This window comes from Protopterus annectens, chromosome 9.part0 (assembly GCF_019279795.1).
Source record: "Protopterus annectens isolate FY-2018-M chromosome 9.part0, PAN1.0, whole genome shotgun sequence".
Taxonomy (NCBI): domain Eukaryota; kingdom Metazoa; phylum Chordata; order Ceratodontiformes; family Protopteridae; genus Protopterus; species Protopterus annectens.
Window position 1 is genome coordinate 1,480,267,730 of NC_056743.1, and position 20,543 is coordinate 1,480,288,272.

Genomic DNA, 20,543 nt, shown 5'->3' on the forward strand with positions numbered 1-20,543 from the left:
TTGATAATCATATTGTCAAGGTGGTTAGAAAATCTTTCTATGTGGCCCACCCAATCACAAAAGGGTTCGCATCTAGAACAAAAGAGGTTATTGTGCCCCTCTACTCATCACTCATCAGACCCATCATAAAGTACAACGCCCCATTTGGGATGTACCTTACAAGACACCTGCAAAAGCTGGGAAGACCACAGAAGTACCTCACCAAGAGGATTACTGGCCTCAGACATATGCCCTATGCAGCCCGACTGAAGAAACTCCAGCTGTACTTGGTTGCATACCGCTTACACAGAGGTGATCTCTGCCTGACATACAAGGCCATGTCCAACCCAGAATTGATGGACATGCTCCACCTAAAAAAAAAAAAAAAAAAAACAAATCCCTAAGAGCCACACGCTCTAGGGATCTAAACCTCACCACAGCGATATAGGACATGCTGGAGGGATAGATTCCTGTCCCAGAGATTCCCCATGCTTGGAACAGGATTCCAATCTACATTAAGCAGAGCCCCTCACCAACACTCTTCAAGAGAAACCTTAACGAGTGGATGGGAAACAGGAAATTTACCCCAGGGATCACTGCAGTGGCTCTGCTGGATAGAGGCACAGGGAACTAATGGCTCTGCTGGACCGAGGCACAGGGAACTAATCTAAGGGGGTGGCGAAAGCCAACACATTCTGGCTAGGCTTATAGATGCCCTCGGGCAGATAGCCTAGTACTTATGAACCTATGAACTTCCTTTGTCTATAGGGAGCAAAAAGCCTATCTAGGCAGAAAATATCCCAAAAAGAGATTTTGGGGGGAAAACTACCATAGATTCTGAATCGGCCTCAATCTGACTCATCTTCTGCTTCCCCCTCTTATACTACAGTACAAACCCCCCACTTTTTCCCTGCTTTGGAAGCTCTTGGTTTGCCCAAATTCCGGAGATTTGATCCCCTTCTCCTTAGCCCAGTGGACACACCCCCCTTCAACTTCAGAATGTTGAGGTATAAAGGTAGTCAGCTGGCAGTATTTTCTCAGTTCTTTCTTGTCGTCTGAGCCCATAAACCTTCATCAAGTACATTGGTTGGTCTTAAGCTGGAGATGGAGCATCTAAAAGCCAGGTACCCTGCTGGGGGAAGAATCTTTTTCTATCCCCCATTGTCTGTATTGTTGGATATCAATGGGTAAGATTAATGCGGGGAATAAATCCCTTACAGGGACTTCTGCATTCTGTTTTCTTTTTTTGCCTGAGCCATAGAGCTCAGCAAGCCCAACTGTCCCCAGTATGTTTTTTTTTTAATTCTAGTACCATAAAGTGTAGGACAGAGTTGCCAGAAAACTTTAGTGTGTATGTGTTATGGTCTATGGATACTGCGGTATCTGCCAGTCCTGTCTTGTTGGATTTTCCTTGCATAAAGGAAGAAAAGCTTCCAAAGACAGACAGGGTGCTGGATAACAGCCTGTCAGGGTTGGGTAGTCCACCCAGGCTTGTTGTTGTCAAAGGGGGAGAGACTCATTCACAGTCCCCTGACATCAGAGGGTGCAACCAAGGCCTCTCTTAAGATCCACTATGCAGTCAGCCCCTTCGACCTCTACACAAGCCAAAGGGATAAGGGTGTCATGGGTCCAGAATCACTTTGTATGATGATCTTGTTTCACTGTTGCAGTCATTACACTTTGGTTATCCTGCTGGCAGGCGACCCGAGTTCCAAAGTCTTGGTCCAGCATCGGTTGCTGTCGCCTCTTCCCTGACGTCAGTGTGCCAGGGGTATAAAAGTTGCAACCGACGCCATTTTCGTCAGTCTTTCTTGCTGCACGGTGCCCGAAGCAAAAGCAGTTCGCAAGTGCTGGTCGGCCGACTCCTGAGATTTTCAAAATTGAATTTCAGAACCAAAGTCTTCAATAAAGCTAAGTATCCCGTTAGGGAAACTTTTTCTTGCTCCAGACCGATGTCAGTAAAAGTTAATAATTGTATTTCTTGTGGGAAGCAAATACCTCATAAGGACTTTCACTCTTACTGCATTCCTTGCCTAGGCCCTGACCACGACGTTACTAGTTGGTTTTGTGCTAGATTCAATAAACGCACTATTAAACGTTGGTTTGATTTTGCTTTACATTATTTTGGATGAAGATTTAATTATATAATGCCGTCGGAACAACCGACGACCGGAATGTATAAAAAACGCAAAGACAAAGAAAAAGACAGGCATCCGAGGTCCAAAACCGACAACGAAGCCTCTTCTAGGCCAGTCACCAGTTCGCCTGTTCTCAGTGAGGCACTTTCGCAGCCTCTGACACCCACTACCTCAGAGCCACAGGCCGTAACCGACAGCCACGTGGAGACACCGAGGCCTGTGGAAACTCAAGGTATTGGGCCTGCGGAAACTATGCCCTCAGATGGGTCCAGAGCCGCTGAGCAGGCACCGACTTCTGAGGGCGTTTTCAGACCTTCAGACCTTACAATTAAGGCTACTACAGCAGCAAAGGCAAAGTCAAAAACACCATTAAAGACAAGGAAACCAGTGCAGCATTCTCCAGAACAGTCATCCTTGCCAAAGAAACAGATGCTTAAAATAGCCGAAGACCTTATTACCTTAATCAGGGGCTCCCATCCCCCTCCTGACAAAAGGCCTAGGCAAGACACTGATTGATTCCTCTGATCAGGTTTCCATTTCCTCTGATTCTTCTGATCAGGGCTATTCTCTCCCTCCCTATGAGGACTCTGATGCTGAAGAGTCTATTCTTTCAGCCTCACCACCTGAGGATTATTCTTTTGGGGAAACCCTGCACACCATGAGGGAGCAATTTCCATTGGGAGAGCCAGGATTACTCAGAATCCAAGAAAAGGCTCAGAGATTTATTTTATTGCCTCAGCACAGGGCCCTGGCTATCCCCCTGTGCTTGATATTGTAGATGATGTTTTTTCTGAATCCAGTCTATCCCCAGATTCTTTACCCCCTGCACCAGTAAAGCCAGACAGATACTACAGGGTCCCTGACTCTCATAAATTTCTTTACAAAAACCCTGCTGCAGACCCAGAAACAATTTCTCAGGGTCCTAAAGGGGTTAAAGCTTCCACTGCCAGAAATCCTGTCCCCTCCGATAGGGATTCCAGAGCTCTGGACAGATGGGGGAAAAAAGTTTACACTTCTGCTACTGTAGCTGTAAGAGCTTTAAACTGTCAGTTTCACATGCTTAAATATCAACAGTATCTCATGTCTTTGTTAAAGCATAAGGCTGTTACAAATACAGAAAGTCCTGACAGTAAAGAAATGCAGGATTTATTGCATGCAGTTGAACAAGTGGGAAAGCATACTCTGCAGTGTGGTTTTGATTCATTAGAGGGTTCTTGTTGAGCCGCAGTTACAGGCTCAGTTATTCGAAGACATGCTTGGTTGGAAGAACAAAGTTTACCTGACCATGTTAAAGTAAAATTATTGGATGCTCCACTACAGCATGATACTTTGTTTGGTGTTAAGAAAATGGAGGATAAAGCAGTCAATGCAAACGGTGAAAGATTTCTTACAGGTTCAACCACCTAGATTTAGCAGAAACTGGCCTTCAAAAAATTGGTCCTTTCCAGTGTCAGACAGGCCACAAAGAGGCAGATACAGACGCCCAAGAGGCAGATCTCAGCCCCAAGGCTCCTACAGACCCAAAACAATGGGGTGCTTCAGCCCCCAAAGGAGGAGAAGACAAATCACAACCTTTATAGGAAGCAGTCACAATGACTTCCCTCTGCAAATGCCAAGCTCTTACCAGACAGCACCCCTAGGGGGGAAAGCTAGCACTTTTCTCAAAAAATTGGCACATGATCACCCTAGACCAATGGGTGCTGAATATAGTTTCTCAGGGGTACAGGTTCCACTTCCACATGCTTCCAAAACTAAAAGGTATGCCAAACCTGCCACAAAACCAATGGGCAGAGGCACAAAAGCAGATTGCTGCTCTTATGGATATGGGAGCTATTCAAAAAGTTCCACAAGAAGAACAGGGACAAGGATTTTACTCAAGACTTTTCTTAGTACCCAGAAAAGACAAAGCCTGGAGACCAATACTGGACCTGTCAATCCTAAATACTTTCCTGGATGTTCCAAACTTCAAAATGTTAACACTACAACAACTTATGCCCATGCTGGGCAAGGAGGCTTGGCTAGTTACTTTGGATCTCAAGGAGGCATACCTGCACATCCCAATCAGACAATCGTGCAGAAGATACCTCAGATTTATAGCAGGCTCAGTGCATTACCAATTCTCTGCACTGCCCTTTGGCTTATCTACTGCGCCCAGGGTCTTCACAAAATGCCTGGCTCCATTAATTGCATTTTGCAGACAAAAAGGAATTCAAATATATCCCTACTTGGATGACTGCCTTATTCAAGCAGAGAGCAAGGACATTCTTCTAAAGCACCTGGCGTTTGTAAAAAGATTGCTAATTTGCCTAGGGTACACAGTAAATGAAAATAAATCAAAACTAGTGCCCTCTCAAGAGGTAATATTCCTGGGTGCAAGCTTAAATACAACTGCCCAGATGGCTTATCTCACGCCAGACAAACAAAGGCAACTGACTCATTACTTTCGAATGATGGCAACAAAGACCCAGCTTCCTGCAAGAAAAATTCTGCAGGCCCTGGGTTTCATGGCATCCTGCATTCTACTAATTCCATATGCAGAACTGCATATGAGGAAACTACAATGGTATCTAAAAAGTGTTTGGGCTCAGCATTGTCACAGCCTAGAGACAATCATAACCTTGATTCCCTGCCTACATCAGGAGTTTTGATAGTGGTCCCAGGCCTGTCACCACAACAAGGGACAGCCTTTCACCTTACCTACAGCCAGGCAGACAATAACAACGGATGCATTAGATTATGCCTTGGGAGCACATATGGCAGGAAAATGTATTCAGGGCACGTGGCCCAAGGAGCAAATGCATCTTCACATCAATCAAAAAGAGATGCTAGCTGTACAGAATGCCCTGACAGCCTTCAAGGACCTAATGCATCCAGGACAACTATTAATAAAGACGGACAATACCACACTTATGTGGTACATAAACGAGCAAGAGGGCACACATTCCTACCCCCTGTGCAGACAAGCCATGACTTTGTGGAACACAGCACTGACCTACCAGGTACATCTGCAAGCACAATTCCTGCCAGGAACAAAAAATACACTGGCAGACGAACTAAGCAGAAATCTCATGGATCCCCACGAATGGAAGCTAAATCCACAAGTGTTCAACATGATAACAAGGAAATGGGGATGCCCAGACATAGATCTTTTTGCCTCCCCTCACAATTGCCAAATACAGAAATTTTGCACAAGGACTTATCACTCTCAAGTATGGAAAGTGGATGCTCTATCATTCAGCTGGAAAAACCTGACAGTCTATGCCTTCCCTCCGATGCCTCTTCTCACCAAGGTGCTTCTAAAAGTCAGACAAGAGAGGCCAAAAATGATCCTGTTTGCACCAGACTGGCCACGCCAGCACTGGTACCCAATCCTAAAGACTTTGTCCCAAGGCCCACCTTGGCCTCTACCTCAAATCCCTCATCTTCTGACACAGCAAAACAATCAGATTCTGCACAGTCAACTCAGAACCTTAAACCTGGCAGCATGGCAAATAATATAGCCACTCAGACTGCACCTCTCTCTAAAGCTGTTATGGATGTAATTTTGGAAGCCAGGAGGCCCAGCACTAGGAAATCTTATGCAGTAAAATGGAAGAGATTCTGTGCTTGGAACCAGGCACAATGGCTTGACCCACTGTTCCCTAATATACCTCAGATTTTGCAATACCTGACTGAGATGTTGGACAAAGGCCTATCTTTTTCATCTATTAAAATCCATGCCTCTGCCATTTCAGCTCATTACAATACGGATCCTCCTATTTTTTCACATCCTCTACTACGACAGTACCTCAGAGGGGCAAAGAATATAAGACCCCCTAGAAGAGCACCAGTACCTACTTGGGACCTCAATTTTGTTTTAGAAAAACTAACACTGCCTCCATTTGAACCAGCCAGCACAGCTGATCTAAAATTCTTGTCATGGAAAACTGCACTGCTCCTAGCAATAACTTCAGCAAGAAGAGTCTCAGAGTTACAGGCATTGATGGCTGTGGAACCTTTCCTCAATTTTCATCAGGACAGGGTTTCTCTTAAGACAAACCCAACATTCATGCCAAAAGTGGTCTCCAATGTGGCCTTAAACCAAACCATTCATTTGCCTACTTTCTACCCAAATCCCCAGAATAAAGGGGAAAGACTTCTGCATGCTTTGGATATACACAGGCAGCTACAGTTTTACTTGGACAAAACAAAAGCTTTCAGGATAACTGAGCAACTGTTTGTAGCATATGCTGCAGGATCACAAGGAAAACCTATTACAAAGCAGACACTCTCCAAATGGATAGGACACTGCACCCGCTTCTGTTATGCACAACATGGCAAATCTGTGCCTTAGGGCATTAGGCCTCATTCTACCAGAGCAGCAGCCACTTCAGCAGCTTTCCTCAGAGGGGTACCAACCAAAGACACAGCAGCTTTCCTCAGAGGGGTACCAACCAAAGACACAGAAGCTGCAACCTGGAGCTCAGTGCACACTTTTACCAAGCACTACCACCTACCTCTCTACTCCAAATCCATAGCAGGATTTGCCACTGCAGTTCTGCAGGGCTCGTTAGCCTTGCCAAATCCAATATAGACCCAGCCACCCAACCTCAGCTTTGGGATTCTACCCAAGTGTAATGACTGCAACAGTGAAAAACACTATGTGTACATTTGTGTACCTACCATAAATGTAGATGTTCGAGTGTATTCACTGTTGCAATCCAGGTTACCCACCCACCATCCCCCTCTTTGCTGGGACTATTCTGTACTTCTCAACTCTATACAACCTATGTGCTGTATTTGCTTGTAGATGAAGGAATTGTTTATACTAATATATGCATAGTTGTTTGGCATATTTTTATCTTTTCAGCCTTCCTATCTGGGGGCACCCGACATTTGGGGCAAGAAAAACTGAAGAAAATTGTGTCCGTTGTAACTTTTATACCCCTGGCGCACTGATGTCAGGGAAGAGGCGACAGCAACTGACGCCAGACCAAGACTTTGGAACTCGGGCCGACTGCGGGTCTCTTACCAGCAGGATAACCCAAGTGTAATGACTGCAACAGTGAATACACTCTAACATCTACATTTATGGTAGTACACAACTGTACTTTCTACCTTCCGACTCCCGTACCAGACCTCCATAGGAGGGGAGGAATCCCTGTACCCGATGGGAATGCTGAACAGACCAAGCATAGGCTATGGCCATCAGCCCATGGCCTGAGCTATTGACAGTTGACTCTGGACCCAGGGGTAAACATATGAAGCTGCCTCAACTTTCTGCAGCCTAGGCCTACTGGGTTGCTGCAACTTCAGGCCTACCTGCAGGACCTGGTCAGGTTAGGGGCTTGTGGATTTAATAATATCCTCCTCCGTGAACATCTCCCAAAAGAAAGTGACCTTTCTCAGGAGTCATCTGATTCCTTTGACTGTGGTGAAGATGAATTGGATTATGTGGATCACATTTTCTCAGGGTGATGTATGCCACCTCTGAGTCCGATCAAAACATTGCTTCAGCCTCACTTCCTGAGGACTTCTCTTTTGGAGACCTCCCTCCACAAAATGAGGGAACCCATCAATTGGGCGGCTCATGATCACCCGTCATTCAATCTAAGAAAAGAGTAAAGGTATTTCTTAGGCTTCCTGGGTGCAAACATTCTGGCCATTCCTCCAGTTCTATAGGCTGTAGATTTTCTCATCAAAGACGCTTCCTGCAACCTGACTACCAACCCTCTGCACCCAGGAAACCTGACTCTCTTTATAGGGCTCTGGACTTTCATAAGCACCTCTTTTAAGAATCCTTTGTCAAAGCTAGAGAGAGTCACCACAAGACCAAACTGAACCAAAGTCAGCGCCTCAAGGAATCCCTTACCTAATGGCAGGGGGTTTAAGACCTTGGACAGATTTGGCCAGAAAGTGTATGCATTGGCTTCCCTGGACATGAGAGTTTTATATTGCCAGTTAAATTCCAGGAGTGTCTCCTGGACCAGATGAAGCAAAGGTTTAACTGCGTGGTCTGGTTCAGATTAATTTCAGTAACTACTTTAGAGGCATAAAAGATTTGTATGTAGGGCTACTCTATCCTAATGAATGAACGAGAGGATGTTCTTCGTGTTTCACTGTTGCAGTCATTGCATTTGGATAATCTGCTGGCAGGTTGCCCTCAGTCGGCCTGAATTCCAAAGTCTTGGATCCTGTGTCAATTACTGTCTTCTCTTCCATGACGGTCAGGGGTATAAAACATGCAGCCGAAGCCATTTTCTTTAGTCTTTCTTGCTGCACGGTGCCCGAAGCAGAAGCATTTCAGAAATGCCGGAAGGCCGACTACTGAAATATTCGAGTTTGAGTTTCAGAACCGAAGTCTTCACTAAAGCTAAGTACCCCGTTGGGGAAACTTTTTTTTTGCTTTTTACCGATGTCAGAAAAAGTTAATTGTATTACATGTGGGAAGCAAATACCTCATAAGGATTTCCATTTATACTGTATTCCTTGCCTAGGCCCTGATCACAACGTGCCTGGCTGTCGGTTTTGTGCTAGATTTAACCAATGCGCACTATTAAGCATCTGTATATTTTTACATCAAAGTATTTTGGAAACAGATTTAACTACCCAGAAATGTCGTTGGATAGCAATCCGACTACCGGAGTACATAAAAAACGCAAAGAAAAGGACAGAGAAAGGCATTCGAGATCCAAAACCGACGAAGCTTCTCCTAAGCCAGTCGCCGGTACTCAGGCGCTTTTGCAGCCCCTGATACCCGCTACCTTTGAGTCACGGGCCTCTACCGACACCCATGTGGAGTCCGGCATGCCGCAAGAAACTCAAGGTATTGGACCGACAGATGTATTTCCCTCGGATGGGTCCAGAGCCGCTGAGCAGGCACCGGCTTCTGAGGGTGTATTCAGACCTCAACATTTGTATATCAAACCAACAGCTGCAAAATCAAAGACAAAAGCAACTTCTAAAACTAAAAAACTGAAGCCTGAGCCACGTGCACAGGCCTCTATGCCCAAAAAACAGATGATCAAAATGGCTGAAGACCTTCTTACCTTGATCAGGGGTACCCATCCTCCTCCAGATAAGAGGCCTAGGCAAGACGCAGATTATGAATTTTCAGATCAGGTTTCTATTTCTTCTGATTCCACTTCTGATCAGGAATTATCTTTACCTCCCTGTGATAATTCTGATGCTGAGGAGTCTATTCCATCTGCATCTCCTCCTGAGGATTATTCATTTGGAGATACCTTGCATACTTTGAGGGAGCATTTTCACTGGGAGAGTCGAGACTTCTCAGAATCAAAAAAGAGGCTCAGGGATTTCCTCCTTCTCCCTCAGCACAAGTCCCCTGTTTTAGACATTGTGGATGATGTTTTCTCGGAGTCAAGCTTGATCCCTGGCTCCTTACCTCTGGCTCCCAGTAAGCCTGACAGATATTACAGGGTCCCTGACTCACAAATTTTTATTTAGAAACCCTGCTGCTGATCCTGAAACTATTTCACAGGGTCCAAAGGGAGTTAAGGCCTCAACAGCAAAAAATCCCACCCCCTCTGACAGAGATTCAAGGGCACTGGACAGATGGGGGAAAAAAGTTTATACATCTGCAACCTTGGCAATCAGGGCCTTAAACTGTCAATTTCATATGCTTAAGTACCAGCAACATATGGGATTGCTGAATCAGAAAATGATTATTTCAGAATGTGCAGAAAATAAAGAATGCTTGCAGCTGAACAAGTTGGAAAGCATACTTTGCAATGTGGTTTTGATTCTTTGGAGGCCTCCTGCAGGGCCGCAGTTACTGGATCTGTGATTAGGAGGCATGCCTGGTTAAAGGAACAAAATTTGCTTGATCATGTTAAAGCTAAATTGCTAGTTGCACCTTTACAGCATGATTCTCTGTTTGGTATTAAGGCAGAAGAGGTTTTAAAGAAAATGGAAGAAGCTAAGTCTATGCAAACTGTTAAAGACTTCTTACAAGTGCAGCCACCAAGATTCAGTAGACACTGGCCTACAAAAAAATGGTTCTTTCCTGTGTCAGACAGAGCTCAAAGGGGCAAATCCAGATGCCCTAAGGGTTCCAGATACCAGGCGCAAGACCCATACAGGTCAAAGCAATGGGGTGCATCCACCTCCAAATCTGGAGGAGATAAAGCGCAAACCTACAGAAAGCAATCCCGATGACTTCCCTCTGCTTACACCAAGCACTCATATTTTGGCAGCACCCATAGGGGGAAAATTAGCACTTTTTGCTCAAAATTGGCAGTTGACCCAGGACAGCTGGGTACTAAACATCGTATCACAGGGATACAGATTCCATTTCCACACACTGCCAATGGCAAATGGTTGGCCAGATCTGCCAAAAAATCAATAGGTAGAGGCACAGAAACAGGTTACATCCCTCTTGGAAATGGGGGCCAATCAGACGGTACCAGAACAGGAAAAAGACAAGGTTTTTACTCGCCTGTTCTTGGTACCCAGAAAGGGCAAGGCCTGGCGGCCAATACTGGATTTATCGATTTTGAACACACACTTGGACATTCCAAAATTCAAGATTCTGACTTTGCAGCAGCTTCTGCCCTTGCTGGGCAAGAAAGCTTGGCTGGTGACTTTAGACCTAAAAGTTGCATACCTGCATGTCCCAATAAGACAGTCGTGCAGAAGATACCTCAGATTCAAGGCAGGCTTAATGCATTACCGATTCTCTGCACTGTTCTTTGGCTTATCTACTGCGTCCAGGGTCTTTACAAAATGCCTGGCACCAGTAATTGCATTTTGCAGACAAAGAAATATACAAATATATCCATACCTGGACGACTGTCTCATTCAAGCAGAGAACAAGGACACACTTCTTTAACACCTGGCGTTTGTGAAAAGGCTTCTAACATGCCTATGGTACACAATAAATGAAAGAAAATCACATCTGGTACCCTCTCAAAAGATAACATTCCTGGGTGCAAGCTTGAGTACAACTGCCCAGATGGCTTACCTCACGCCAAACAAACAAAGGCAACTGACTACTTATTTCAAACTGATGGCAACAAAAACCCAGTCTTCTGCAAGACAAGTTCTGCAGGCTCTCTGCTTCATGGCATCCTGCTATTTCCATATGCAAGACTGCATATGAGGAAACTTCAATGGTACCTAAAAAGTTTATGGAGTCAACATTAACACACTCTAGAAACGATGATTCCTCTCATTCCCTGCCTGCAACAGGAGTTTCTATGGTGGGCAAAGGCCTGTCACCAAAATATGGGACGGCCCTTCACTCTACCCCCTGCCAGCCAAACCTTAACAACAGATGCATAAGATTATGCCTAGGGGGCCCAAATGGTGGGAAGATGCATTCAGGGCATATGGGCACCAAAACAAATGCATCTACATATCAACCAGAAAGATATGCTAGCTGTTCAAAATGCACTAACAGCTTTCAAGGACTTACTTCATCCAGGACAACTACTGATAAAGACGGACAACACCACATTCATGTGGTATATAAACAAGCAAGGGGGCACACACTCATACCCCCTTTGCAGATTAGCCATGACACTGTGGGACACAGCTTTGACCTACCACATACATCTTCAAGCTCAATTCCTGCCAGGAAAACAAAACACTCTGGCAGACGATTTAAGCAGAAATCTTATGGATCCTCATGAGTGGAAACTAAATCCAACAAGTCTTCAGCATGATAACAGAGAAATGGGGGAGTCCAGACATAGATCTATTTGCCTCTCCTCAAAATTATCAATTGAAAAGATTCTGCACAAGGACTTATCACAGACAAGCATGGAAAGTGGACGCCCAATCCTTCAGTTGGAAAAACCTATCAGTTTACACCCTTCCACCTCTGCCTCTTCTACCCAAGATCCTCCTAAAAGTCAGACAAGAGAAGCCAAAGATTATATTAATTGCCCCGGACTGGCCCCGCCAATACTGGTACCCAATCCTAAAGAACCTGTCTCAATACCCAGCTTGGACCTTGCCTCAAGGACCACAACTACTGTTCCAACAAAACAATCGGATCCTGCACAATCAACTACAGACTCTGAACCTGGCAGCATGGCTAATTATGTAATCATACAAAAGACACCTCAGTAAAGCTGTGATGGATGTCATTTTGGAAGCCAGAAGGCCTAGTACTAGAAAATCTTATGCTGACAAATGGAAGAGATTCTGTGCTTGGAATCAAGCACAAGGAGCTGATACAGCAGAACCATATATTCCTCCGATATTACAATATTTGACTGATATTCTTGACAAAGGCCTATCTTTCTCCTCAATCAAAATCCATGCCACTGCCATTTCGGCTCATTACATTACAGAGCCACCACTCTTTTCTCATCCTTTACTAAAGCAGTATCTTAGTGGAGCCAAAAATGTAAGGCCTCCTAGAAGATCGCCACTACCTGCATGGGAGCTCTGCTACTAGCAATTACTTCACAAAGAAGAGTTTCAGAGCTACAGGCCCTCATGGCTGTAGAGCCTTTTATCATATTTCAGCCAGACGGGGGGTGTCTGAGGACAATTCCTACTTTTATGCCTAAGGTGGTTTCCAGTGTGGCTCTTAACCAAACAATTCTGCCAACCTTTTATCCAAATCCGCAGAACAAAGGGGAGAGAATTCTGCACTCCTTGGATTTACACAGACGCTAAGATTCTACTTGAGCAGTTCAAAAGATCTAAGAAAAACTGAGCAATTACTAGTGTTATGCTGCAGGATCAGAAGGAAAGGCTATTTCAAAGCAGGCAATTCCAAAGTGGATAAGCCACTGCATCCGTTTCTGCTACTTACACCATGGTAAACCTGTGCCCAAGGGCATTAGGTCTCATTCCACCAGAGCTGCAGCTGCTTCAGCAGCCTTTCTCAGAGGAGTGCCAACTAAAGACATTCTAGAGGCTGCTACTTGGAGTTCTGTTCACTCCTTTACAAAGCATTACCATTTGCGCCTCTACTCTAAGTCCAGGGCAGGCTTTGCCACTGCAGTGCTACAGGGCCTTATAGCCGCACCTAATGCTGTTTAGCTCCAGCCTCCCAACCATAGCTTTGAGATTCTACCCAAATGTAATGACTGCAACAGTGAAACACGAAGACCATAGTACAGTTGTGTACATTTACCATAAATGTAGATGTTAGAGTGTATTCACTGTTGCAGTCCAGGTTACCCTCCCGCCATCCCCCTGTCATTCTAAAGTTTATCTTTCCTTCTCTATCCTCTACAACCTATGTGGTGTATTTGCTTGTAGATGAAGGTAAAGTTTATTTTGATGTATGTATATATAATATTGCTACCTTTTTTTGGGGGCACCTGACATTGGGGACAAGAAAAACTAAAGAAAATGGCATTGGCTGCATGTTTTATACCCCTGACATCGTGGAAGAGAAGACAGCAACCAACGCAGGACCCAAGACTTTGGAATTCAGGCCGACTGAGGGCAACCTGCCAGCAGATTACCCAAATGTAATGACTGCAACAGTGAATACACGCGAACATCTACATTTATGAAGTGTACACCACAACTGTACTTTCTCTGCACAGTAATGCTTTGATAGAGTAACTCTGTATACCAAACACTTTCTTATACTTTTGAAGTAGTGAAATTACTCTGAACCGGACCATGTAGCTAACTATTTTTTCCTAGGCCTCAGAATACAAGATAGTGAACTTTCCATTTCTTGGATTTGCACAAACAGCTAAGTTTTATTTTCATAGAACAAACTAATTCCAAATACTGAGAAACAAACATTCCACTATGTGCATCAACTGGAAAAAGTTCACCTTCTCTGTTCTTACGTCAGTGAACAAGGACATTAGGGAAGTTATTATAGGAACAAAGTAGAACTGAAAGAAGCAGTATGGCAACTGAGATTGGCTTCTTACATACATCCTGGGCTGAATGACACAGTCAATATAAAATGTTTTTTTAAAAAACAGAAAGGTTAACATTAAAAAATAAAGTTTTTACTTGGATGCATTTTTTACTGCAAACAGTAGTCTATGGGATTAACTTAATTGATGGTTCACTTCAACTGAATAATTGTTTTATGAGTTGAACAGCTTGTTATACAATTAATTGTTCACTTGCTGACAGTTTGTGTGCTTTTGTAGTAGTGAGTTGCATTTCTGATGAAGTCGCCTTTGGCGAATAGCAGATTAAGTCATTTTACACTAAAAGACCTGTTTTTTTCCTGATTTTTGGTGTTTTTGATCCACAAATTCCAAATACTGACAAGGTATGTCTGTTTGCAAAAACTAAGTAAGGAAAACCTGTGAGCATGCAAACCTTGTCAGAGTGGCTGGGGAAAATTGTATTACCTTTTGTTTCTAGTATCATGGAACAAACGTGCTAGGCCACATTAGATGTCATTCTACTTGGAGGTACAATGGACACACCAACCTTTCTTAGAGGAATGTCTGCCCAAGCAGTTTTTGTGAGGCAGCTTCTTGGAACTCTGTCCATACCTTAAAGCACTACAGCCTGCATGCACAACCAGTGCAGGATTTGTTTGTGCTGTCCTTCAAGGGCTAATCTCCACATAATCTTTCTTCCAACACCTTTCTTTTTCACTGCTTGAGGAATTTTCCCAAAAGTGAAGACTATGAGTGAATACTACAATGAGCAGAGTGTAGTCATTAGGAGCTTACTGTAATTGTAGATGTTTGAGTAGTTTCACTGTTGCAGTCTTTGTTCCCTTCCTCCTTTTTCCCACCTGTGACCTTTTCTTAGGGTTCATAGATTCATAGATTAGTACTAGGCTAACTGACCTTGAGACATTTTAAGCCTAGCCAATTATCCCCTGTGAGATTCAAACCCTTTACCTTGTGTTTGTAAGGCAAACACCTTAACCATTAGGCCACCCTATTCCGTCTTCCTTTTCTCTTGGAACCAGGTGGCCTTCCCTGGTTTGTCACCCCCCCCCCCTTTACTTGCTCACTCTTTCTAGAACCTCCAGATTGGGCATCGTAGGGTAGACCTAAACAGTGTGTGCAGTCACCACCTGGTCCACTGTACTCTGAGGCCAGGAGGATCCTCCTCCAACTTACCAGACAAGAAAGATCCAAAGATATCAGCTGACACACCCTTTATACTACAGACTTCCTGCCAGAGAAAGTTGGACATCAGACAAAGCACTAGTGTGGAGAAGAATTTTGGAATACTGGCCCAGGCGTAGGCTACCTGCATGGCAGGATATCCTAAAATTGAAGAGTACAGCAGTGAAACGACTCTACCATGTATAATTATGGTACATTCCTAGCACGAACACTACCATTAGATGGTGTTGGATATGAAATGGCATTGGTTTCTACCTGCTTGCATCATTTTTTTGGCTAGTTAGAGGGAGTATATCTAGCTTTTCCCCCAGGATCCTCCATAATACCTTTTCAAAGTCCCCTTCACCCTCCACCATCCTTTTGTGGTTCCTGCACTGAGCAGTGTCTATTCCTGAACCCAGAGTATTCACTAAGGTGTTAAAATTTGTTCCAGTCTTGCATGGCAGCTGCTTGTTTACGTCTTTCATGAATAGTTTAAAGGGTGATGCTGCACTGTCTTCAGTGTAGGTGCCATAATCATCCAGCAGCATAAAATGCTTTTTGTCTTTAGTTTGCCTTGTTTTGGCTGTGTTGCGGATAATGTTTGAATGCTCTGTCTTGCCTGCTGTCAGTTTAGTTTTATGTTTTCTGTTGCATTGTGTTTGCATCTAGCATAAATGGTGTCTAAATTCTGCTGAATAAGTGAGTATTTTTGCTCTAATACAACTGGCATGCTTGATGTCTTTTGGGTTGAAATGATGATGTAGCTTTGTTTTAAAGTACTAAACTTTGTTATTCAATCACCACTATGTATCTGTTGCTGTTGTGGTTTTTGGACAAATCTTTGACTTCCAGCTGTTAAAACAGACTAGTGCTATGTAGTGGATTCAATGAAATTGTTTTGATAAATAGAAAAAACTATATAAATGTGTGCAAGTATCTGTGGTTTCTATTTAAAATGTTTTCTCCTTTTTCAGGTTTTGTGAAGTGGAATTTCATGGCCCACTTTCCATCCAGGAGGATTGGGTTCGTCATCTACAGCGCCACATACTGAATATGAGTGTTTCTAAAGCAGATGCTCTTCGCAGTGAGAGGGCAGCCTCGGATATGCATGGTGTGACTGATGGATACCAGCATTCCTAATCTTTGGCCGTCTTCTACAACATTCCACAGGGGGACAGCCATACTGTGAAAGCCCATTGTGGCTCCAGCTTCGCTGTTATGTTCAGTGGGTTTCATCTAGTGACTTGAAACTTTTCCAGAAAGTGTCACAATAAACTTTAAAGTGTAATTTAGAGTGGGGTACCTGGAAGTCGCATGTATTTTAACTTGAAGGAAATGAATTGTTATTGAGATATCCTCTGTATATAAATACCATTCTGGTCAGACTGTATTCTCTAAGTTTTGTGGATCCCTATTTGTTATTAGAAGTTTTATTTTTGTGTATGTTGAGGGGAATAAAGTTCTTCAAAACAGAGGACCTTGTGCTAAGAGCTAGCCCCCCCCCCCCCGAATTCCATTTTTTAGCATTTAATACCCTGCCTTTAATGGACCCATTGAGAGGTGGCAGAAATGCCATTTTTCCAGATGTTATGATTTTCTGTTCTGAAGGCAGTAATGAGTAACAATGGAAAATGTACCTTTGATCAAAAGATCTTTGAGCCGTTCTTGCTTTTATTACAACGTTTATTGTACATTTTTGTTGCCGGCCATACTTCAGGTTGTAGCAATAGAGGACTGCGAGTCTTCAGTGTATACCTTTCAACATTCCCTGGGTTAAGTGTATGTGCTTACCTTTAGGACTTGACACTTGCCAGCTGTGCATTGTTCAGTGCATGGAGGGCACAACTACAATTTGTAAACTCAAGATCTTGTGGTTGGAAGCATGTGCTAAAAGGCCCCATTAGTTAGTGTAGCACACATTAAAAAGGATAGACAAGTGTTGCACTGTGTACTTAAGTTGTCGGACATCCATGGATTTCCTGCCTAGTAGTAGTAGTGATTTTTTTAAATTTCTTTGTGAACTTTTATCATTTAAAAAAATTACCCCAACCCAGTATTTGATTTTAACTGTTACTCCATCTTGGTTGAAAAAATTAATGTAGCAAGTTTTTTTGAAATGCACACATTTGTGTAAATCATTGTCACTTATGTGCACATCTGCATCTTTTTTTAGTTGCTGGATTATGTGCAATTTCTTCCATTCAAAAATGTACAGAAGTAATAGTCATTGTTAGCTGACGCACCAGGAGGGGTGTATGGGGTACAGATTTCAGCTTTGTCAGAGACACTTTTGTAGTATTACATATTCTGGTTTATTTCCAGTAACTTTTGCTGCTCATATGACCTGCTTTTTAAACATGATTGTTGACCTTTTTAAACTTAATTGTGTCTGCATCTTGTGAGCACAGTATGTTGTGCTTGCAAAGTTAAAAATGAAATGTAAAAGCCTGTACAAAAAAAGTCACATTAAATGTATATAGGCCAACAGCAGAATAGCATTAATTACCTCTCGAGTGGAGGAGGGAGATCCCTTTTATGGTAATACACTAGTATAGTGTCATGGTTTAACACTTTTTTTTTCCCTGTAACGTAATTGTAGAGTTGTTCTGCTTTCTGTTTGATTTTGAGCTGTTTTCCACCAAAAGTTTTTCTTGTGAATTAGAAAAGACCAGTATGGTAAAAAAAAAAAAAAAAAAAAAAAAACTTTTCCCCCAAGGGGATACATTGTAATACAGCAGCGTTCAAACAGGATATAGTTTTTGCTACTTTGCAATAGAAGCTGTTCTTGGTTGTACATGTGAAAGTAGAGTTTTGAGCCAGTGGGGGGACGAGGTTGTAAGCAGATTGTAATGGAACAGAGCGTGAGTAGAACGCATCGGTCCAGTGGCTGAAGATAACAGTTTCCTGTCTGTTATGCTTACTGACGTCATCCATGCATGTGTTCCATGCCTTTAACCATAAAAGTTGCATCAGACCTCAGTGTGTAGCGTATGAGATATTTTGATTAGGCTGCTTTTAGTATAGTGTTCTTTAGATGAGACATTTTGCCATTAAATAATTTTCATATATTCCAAGGTGGAGCAAAGTAATAAACATGTTCTCATAGTTTTAAACCTCTTCAGTGAAGAACTGCCATTTATTGTATTTTTGACATTTTTAACATTAAATATCTCTGATGAAAGTTTCATGCAGTTTCATTTCCTTACTTCGTCAGTGCCAGAGGTATGTAAAGCTCTCCATCATCAATAAAACCAAACACCTGTAGACTTTACCTGCGATTGTCAACTTTTCACTGCGTCTTTTAATGATCTGTAATGTAGCAGATTTTCTGTTCTAGTGTGTGTTGCTTGGCATTGGACAAGTTATTTTCATTTCTGCTTTCTCATTGTAAACTTTCACCAAAAGATGTTAGCACAATTTAGAAAAATTGACTCCTTTCATGGAAAAAAATCCAGTGTTACAAAACTTCACTAGCGTGCTACATCATGCTTGGGGGGATAGTAACCCCCCCCACCTTTTGCCGGTTATCTTTTCTAAAATAGTCAGTGATTTCTACATATATTGTCAGTAGCTTATCAGGAGGTACACTCACCTTTAATGCTGGGGAGATGAGAAAACTGGATTGTATCCCCACTCTTTGTGCTTGGATTTCATATTGTGTTGACACTCCAGTGCAGTATGGGTGTGCTGCCCTCTTGAAGTGCTGTCCTTTGAGTGAGACTTAAAACCAAAGTATCATTGGCCTTAGTTTAATTGTAACTTGGTGGCTATTATAGATCCCATAGCACTTACCAGAGAGAGAGAGCAGAAGTTTCTTATTTTATTAGAATCATATGATAAACCGTCTTTGTTACAGTACAATAAAAGGAAGTAATCCGACTGCTGCTTTATTAAAGACAGCATTGCAATTTTAAAAAAATCCACTTTAACTTCTGCATTTCTATATGCTAAAACTTAATTTCCTTATCTACAAGTTTTTCTTTGTTCAAATAATATACAATATAGTACGTTCTCCAATATTTTGTACTTCTGCCTATATGCCGTATAATTTCCTTAATAAATATGTAGTGCATGGAGCACTGTAATTACTCTCTGATATTCGGGAAAAAGACAGATCATTTGACCACTACAGTGGCACAATACCCAATCTTAACAAATCTCCCTCTTCCGGCACACTCAAAATGGCATATGGTTTGCAAGTCCATTGACAGAGTTTGGCTAAAACACATTGCTAGTTAAGTATGCACAAATAACCACTTGTGGCCGTGCTGTTTTAGATTAAGGAACAGTGTCTGTACCATATGAAAATGTCCAGAGATCCGACTGACTAGGTGCCAAGTGTTGATTATATTGACAAATACACATGCAATTTTATTGCCTAATTTACATCTCTAGATGAGTTTAAATTTTGTTTTTTGGAGGTGGGTCGTGCATGAATCCACTGACACAAGAAATCCTTTCATTTGAGAATCTTCCTTCATTCTTGACTGTTGGGTTTCGGTTCCGACCCTCTGAACTGACTCAGCTGTTGTATCAAGCTCGCACCAGCGAGAAACTCTCAAGCCAAGGTTACCCATACTGCCACTCTTCCCTTCAGATTTCATTTGCCATGTAGAAAATCAGATGCGTCAGCTGTGCCCTCTGCTAAGTGCTAAATTTTTTCATATCTCTCTATATATATAGATATATATATATAGATATATAGATATATATATAGATATAGATATATATATATATAGATATAGATATATATATATATATATATATATATATATATATATATAGGGAGCACTTTACATATTCGAATTACTGAAAGCTCGAATTGCATATGGTAGAGACCATATGCTCGAGCTTTCAGTAAATCGAATGTGTACAGTGTTAAAAAATAACACTTTACTTACCTTAAAACATTACTTGCACACAGAGGCAAGGATCCTTGTACGCTCTGTGTGTAAATAATGTTTTCAATTTTTTTTTGCTATGTTGACAGGAAACGAACGGGAAATCTCCCGTTTTGCGCTTCCGCATACAGCGCGGAATGGGAGATTTCCCTTCTCCCCACTGTAGCGCGATCTCGGAGTTGTTATATTTAAGTAGGGGGTGTGTGGGGGGCATAACTCCCCACATGGGGAGTGCAGGGGGGCTTCGCTCTCCTGCAAAAGCGATGTATGACTTTTTTTTCTCTCTAAATTTCATTTTAGGAGTTAGAGTTCTCAAAAATCGATCTTATGGTCTCGACCATATGAAGTTTGGGATTTTGGGAATTTGAGCTTCTAAAGTGAATCCATATAGATATATATATGGTGGTGCTGCGGTAGCGTTGTCACCTCACAGTAAGACGTTGTCCTGTTCGATTCTCAGCTAAAAGCGTCTTCTGTGTGGAGACATGCGTGAATGGGCGTACCTTCGTTGAAGG

General features: G+C 42.7%; 1 protein-coding gene across 5 annotated transcripts in view; it reads left to right on the plus strand.

The window, feature by feature from the left end:
* Nucleotides 1–18,398, plus strand: part of WIZ (WIZ zinc finger) — a 3,168,750-nt gene extending 3,150,352 nt beyond the window's left edge. For all 5 annotated transcript variants that reach the window (XM_044084420.1, XM_044084417.1, XM_044084416.1 and 2 more), the window contains one exon: nucleotides 16,102–18,398. In XM_044084420.1, the coding sequence (XP_043940355.1) occupies nucleotides 16,102–16,267 (166 nt within the window). In that variant the 3' untranslated portion in view covers nucleotides 16,268–18,398. The remainder of the gene's footprint in view (nucleotides 1–16,101) is intronic.
* Nucleotides 18,399–20,543: the final 2,145 nt, after the last annotated feature.